General features: G+C 34.8%; 1 protein-coding gene across 1 annotated transcript in view; it reads left to right on the top strand.

Annotated features, from left to right (window-relative positions):
- Positions 1 to 942: 942 nt before the first annotated feature.
- The window catches only part of LOC101344947 (complement factor H-related protein 2), a 42,134-nt gene continuing 37,076 nt past the window's right edge, over positions 943 to 6,000 (top strand). The window contains 1 exon segment of the mRNA XM_012555224.1: positions 943 to 997. Within this exon segment, the coding sequence (XP_012410678.1) occupies positions 943 to 997 (55 nt within the window).

Here is a 6,000-nt window from a genome sequence, read left to right as displayed (position 1 = left end):
ACTATGACTGTGGTCAATGGTTTGCTTTCTCCACTTTCATGTTAATATTATATATTTAATAGTAATTATGTTTGAAAGCAGTTCTTTAGAGTAAAACATGACAAATATAGTTTGAAAGATATATATATTTTCGTATAACTATGAAAATATATAAACTCTCTTTCTACATGTACACATATATATACATTTTCATATATGTATAAAAATAACGAATAAAAGCAATTAATAAGTCAGTAAGAGAACAGTCCAGTTAAAGGAAAGTGAGACTTGACTGATATTTCTTCAATAGAAGGGAAATCATTGTATATGACAGAATACATTGTGCCATATTAAAAAAGGTGCCTCAACACTTCAGTTAAAGACTATTTTAATGTTAAGAATGTTTTGAAACCGTCGCACTAGCTAGTGTGATCAAGTGTGAGTTAAAAAAAGAAGCAGCAGTTTTCTTTTCTAACCCCACAAAAAATACAGATGATTGACAATGGTCCAAATACCCTACTTGATTTTCAGGGACCCCTAAGTAATGAGGTTGGGTGAAAGGAAGTACTGAAGAAAGTTGTAGTGACATGACTTGGGTTGTGAGAGCTATTCACATATTATTCAACTTGCTGAGGAATAAGTTGACCTATTTTCAAGAAACGTTTTATTTAAGTAAGTTAGCATTTTCTATTACCTTTGGAGACAATTCATCCTGTTCCCACAGAAAATTGTATGTATACATAACAGGTGATGAATTAAAGAAATGATTGTGAAACCACTGATGAGAATTACCTAGAGAGTTTGCAAAACTCACTGAACATTGGTATTTACTTAGTGACATCAATTTACCTAGCTATATTGTAGTGTACTTAGAGTCACAGTTGATAGTTGCTAATGAAGCTGATTTCAAACCCAAAACAGCACAACTGGAATATGTTTATATATCATTGGGAACATCTTAACATGCTTTTAATCAATATCCTTCTCACCTTGTGGGTGTCCTGTGCTGAGGGACAAGGTAAGTTAAACACATATATGAATATTCACTTTCCCTCTTAAATGGAGCTTTATGTTATATCTACTTTCACGTGTCTGTAGTTTTGAATGAATTGACTGGTAGGAATATTCTGCATTGTGGGATCATAACGAAGTAGTATACGTTTGGGGGAAATTATAATAACCTAAAGAAAAATAAAAAAAGTCACATTTTCTCTGTTTCCTGAGTTCCAAAGTGTGAGAAGCCATTTAATACTTATTATTGAGACATGTGAATATGCGCATAAGGCTGTAACGAGAAAACATGTCACAAGAAAAGCCAGAATCTGACTTGGAAATATTTGGGGGCTTTTTTATTTGTCATACAAGGGAATTTTGGAGAGTGGTAAATATTTTCATAGTCTTCATTGTGATGATGGTTTCACAGATTCATACGTCAAAACCTCTCAAAATGTGCATTTTAAATATGTACAGTGTGTTTCATAGCAATTATACATTAATAAAGCTGTTAGAAGGCATTATCAATTTAATAATTCAACAAAATTAGTGGCATGTAAAATTATCTTTCAGCAAAAATTAAAATATATTCTTAATTTCTAGTGTAATGCCAATATATGTTAATTTACTTTTCTGAGTTCATTGGAAAATTTTGCATATATAAACAAATAAATAATTTGAAACCTTTGACTTTAGTAACTGATTTTCCTCCTTCATTATCCTAGAATAGTACTTAATATTTTCTATATTAATTATGATGGATCCCTGGTTTCACAATGGTTAAGAGCTCTGCTGCTAATCAACGGGTCATCGATTGAAAGTCACCACCCACTCCATGGGAGAAAAGACCTGGCGATCTTTTCCCATGAAGATTACAGCCTAGAAAACACTGTGAGGCTGTTCTATACTGTCTTATAGCTCTGCTCTATGTCAGAATTGACTCAATGGCACAAAACAACAATATTAATTCTGTATTTGTAAACAATTCTTTCTCATTGAAGAATAATATCTTAAAACATTACAAATATAATTGGTAGAATCTTTATCTTTAAATAAAAATTATTTTTGTTCTTCACAAAAAAAAAAAAAAAAAAAAACAGATTTACTGTCCTAAAGGAGACTGGAGAAACCCCGAGAGTATGGCCCCCAGACACCCTTTTAGCTCAGTGGTAAAGTTACCTTCGAGGTTCACTGATCAGCCTGCGAGTGGACAGCCCAGTAAAACCATGAGAGTAACGAGGTACAGGAGTCCAGTGACAAGGCCCAGAAGGCAGAAGGGGAGTAGGAAGCTGATGATAGGGAACACAAAGTAGAGTAAGGATATTGTTGATGTGTTGTGAGATTGTTAACCATTGTCATAGGGCAACATTTGTAGTAACTGTTAAATGGGAGACTATTTTGTCCTGTAAGACTTCATCTTAAGTGAGAATAACAGCACAATTAGAAGAGCGTAGTCAATGTCACTTAAATGTGTATGTGTAAAAAAAATTTTTGAAATGGCGTATCTTTGGCTATGTGTATTTTCACCAAAAAAAAAAAAAAAAAAAGTTGAGAATTTAGAGGGTTAAAATGTTGTGGGGTTGTTAACCAATGTCATAAAACAGCATGTGTGTTACTGTTACATGAGAAATTATCTGTTCTGTAAGCCTTCACCTGAAGTGCAATAAAATATTAAAAAAAAAAAAATTATTTTTGTTCTTTAATTCTAATTTTTTTTTCCAAGACATTTTTATTTGGTAGGACCTTTAAGATTTTTTACTTACAGTCTTGTTTTACTCCTTCTTTACAATCTTTATGAATTCTTTATTATATTTTTTAAATGCCTGCCATTTTCTCTTAATTCAATTTCTCTAATTCAATATTCCTATTTCCATGTTATGTAAATGGAAACTCCAGTGAGATTCAAACCAGAAAAACCAGTTTCCATGTCATCATCGCCAACTCACAGTGACCCCATGTGTGTCAGAGTAGAACTGTGCTTCATAGGGTTTTCAGTGGCTGAGTTTTTGGAGGTAGATCACCGGGACTTTCTTCTGAGTTGTCTCTGGGTCGACTCAGTCTGCCAGCCTTTTGGTTAGCAGCTGAACTTGTTAACCATTTGTACCAGCAATGAGATTTAGGATGCCTCATTGAATACCATTTATCAACAGAATATGATTAAATGAACTTTGTTCATTTATTTGTAAGGAAATTCAGTTTAACAATTTTTTGAATGCGGAGTTTGATATGTTGTTTATATCTATTTGGGCAAGTTCCTTCACTAATAGTAACAACAGCAACAAAGCTTTCTATACAGTTTTAAGTTTCTCAATTAAAACACGACAGTGATCCTATTCAACTAGATTGACGGCTCTGTCACCAGTGTACTTGCTAAGGAACCTAGTGGATGTGTAATTTGTCTTTTCTCCTGATTCCCAAGTGTATGTTAAAAGGCCTGTCTTCTGTTAGAGATGGCAATAAAATATAAGACATAGCAGAGGAAGGGCAATCTGCCAACCTGAAAGTGACCAGTTGAATTTGGACAAAGACTGCCTGAGATTCAGTTGAAAACTAGTCTTCTTCAGTAACTCTCTCTAAAAGTGGTCTTTAAGAAAGCTACCCACTTAGGAAAAGAACATATGTGCTGAGATAAAAGTATTTTTATATATCCAGGAGCACAAAATTTATTGAGCAATACATTCTGTTTCATGATGCAATACAAAAGCTGGAAAGAGAAAACAACAAAAAAACACATCCATGCTTCACAACACTTAAGAGATAAAACATTTTAACAAATAAATACATGTAAAGCAAAAAATATATGCATCAAAAGATAAGACTCTATTAACATTCATGGAGAAGTAAAATGATTTTCAACTCCTGAATTGGGTGACTAGATAAGCGAGATTTAAAAAAAAACCACCACCACCACCAAACCCATAGCCATCAAGTCAATTCCTACCCATAGAAACCCTATGCGAGAGAGTAGAACTGCGCCATAGGGTGGCCAAGATGCAGCTGGTGGATTCGAACTGCCACGGTTTTGCTTAGCAGCCTGAGCTCTTAACCACTGCCTCAACAGGGCTCTAAGGGAGCCAGGGGAGGTCTAAACACAGAAGTTGTGCCTGGCACATATTAATCACTTCACAAATTTTTGCTGAATGCTCGGGTGAGTTTTTGGAAAGTTGATTAGATTGAGATCAATGGAAGATGGAGAGATTACTCCGAGCAGTGGAAACAAGGGGAACAAAGATCATGGAGGTTCAACCATGTGTGGCCATTTATGAAGAATAAAAGCATCGTAATTTGCTTGAACTTTAGATTTTCTGAATGACAGTTGTGTGCTATTAAGGTGATTCTGACTTAACAGCGACACTATGGGACAGAGTCGAACTGCCCCATAGGATTTCCTAGACTGTAATCTTTACTGGAGCAGATCGCCAGGTCTTTTCTGCTGCAGAGCAGTTGCTGGGTTCAAACTGAGGACCTTTTTGGTTAGCCGCCGAGTGCTTTAACCATTGCATCAGCAGGGCTCCTCTGAATGAGAGTAACCAGGGATAATCCTTGAAATCCCATTATCAGTTTACAAAGAGTATCTTTCCCCCCAGCCACACTTCTCAAAATGATGCCATTCTCATTTTTATTTTCAGATAAACACTTCATATTTTACAGTGTTTTCTACCACACCATTTGATAGTTTTAATTATTTTGGAACATCAACCATGATCGCTACCAAAATGTAGAAAAATGAATATCCCTGGTTAACTTCTTTGTTAGCTGAATTGCTACATGTACCTTTTTCAAACAAGAACTAAAAAGATAAACTAGAATAAAACAGAAAATAGTAAGATAAAACTGTGCCGTTTTGATATAAGGACTTGAGAAGCATACCAGCCTCATTTTCTCAAAAGCACTATAAAAAGGAATAATAGTTATACATTTTCAACAAAAGGCAGTGATAATTACTCAAAAATGTATAAACATACCAGCATAAATGTTCCTAGAGGACATTCATCAGAATTAGTAATTATATCTTTGTTGTACTGTTCTACTTTTTTTTTTTACTGATTTTATGAATATTTTATATTCAAATTCTCTTTACAGAAAATGGGAAGGGCAAAGGAAGTGAAACATAAAGGAAGGAAATGAAGAACTATAAATAGCAGCATATTTCTTAGACCAGTAGTATATTTCTTAGACCTGCAAAGTCTACTGGATAGAATCATGTTTACCCTCTGTCTTAGTCATGTAGTGCTGCTGTAGCAGAAATACCACAAGTGGATGGCTTTAACAAAGAGAAATTTATTCTCTCACATCTAGTAGGCTACACGTCCAAATTCGGGGCATCAGCTCCAGGGGAAAGCTTCCTCGCTTTGTCGGCTCTGGAGGAAGGTCCTTGTCATCAATCTTCCCCTGGTCAAGGAGCTTCTCAGGCGCAAGGAACCCAGGTCCAAAGGATGCTCTTTGCTCCCAGTGCTGCTTTCTTAGTGGTATGAGGTCCCCATGTCTGTCTGCTCACTTCTCTCTTTTATATCTCAAAAGAGATTGGCTTAAGACACTATCTAATTTTGTAGATCTCATCAATATAACTGCCACTAATCCATCTTATTATATTATAGTGATAGGATTCACAACACATAGGGAAATCACATCAGATGACAAAACGGTAGACAATCATACAATACTGGAAATCATGATACAGCCAAGTGGACAAATATTTTTGGGGGCCACAATTCAATCCATGACACCCTCTTCCTCTGAATTTACATTTTTGTGTGATTTTAATCTTGGAGGTATTTACAAAAGATATACACATGATGTGACTTCAAAACTGACCTCCTCAAACAGCTTTATAGGTTTAAAAATAGATTTTGCCAGTCCTCATATAACTAATACAAGTGGAAAAATTCAGCTAAATATTATAATAGAATTATTAATGTCATTATTTAAACAATTATTTTTCATTAACCTACAGATTGTTTTGTTTTTCCCAAGAGAGAACTTGCAATTTTCCAGAAATAAAACATGGAAAAACATATGGTGAAAATC

The sequence above is a fragment of the Trichechus manatus genome, unplaced genomic scaffold (assembly GCF_000243295.1).
Source record: "Trichechus manatus latirostris isolate Lorelei unplaced genomic scaffold, TriManLat1.0 scaffold00035, whole genome shotgun sequence".
In the NCBI taxonomy this organism is placed as follows: Eukaryota; Metazoa; Chordata; class Mammalia; order Sirenia; family Trichechidae; genus Trichechus; species Trichechus manatus.
The sequence above is the reverse complement of the archived record's forward strand: the minus strand, read 5'-3'. Positions and strand labels throughout refer to the sequence as shown.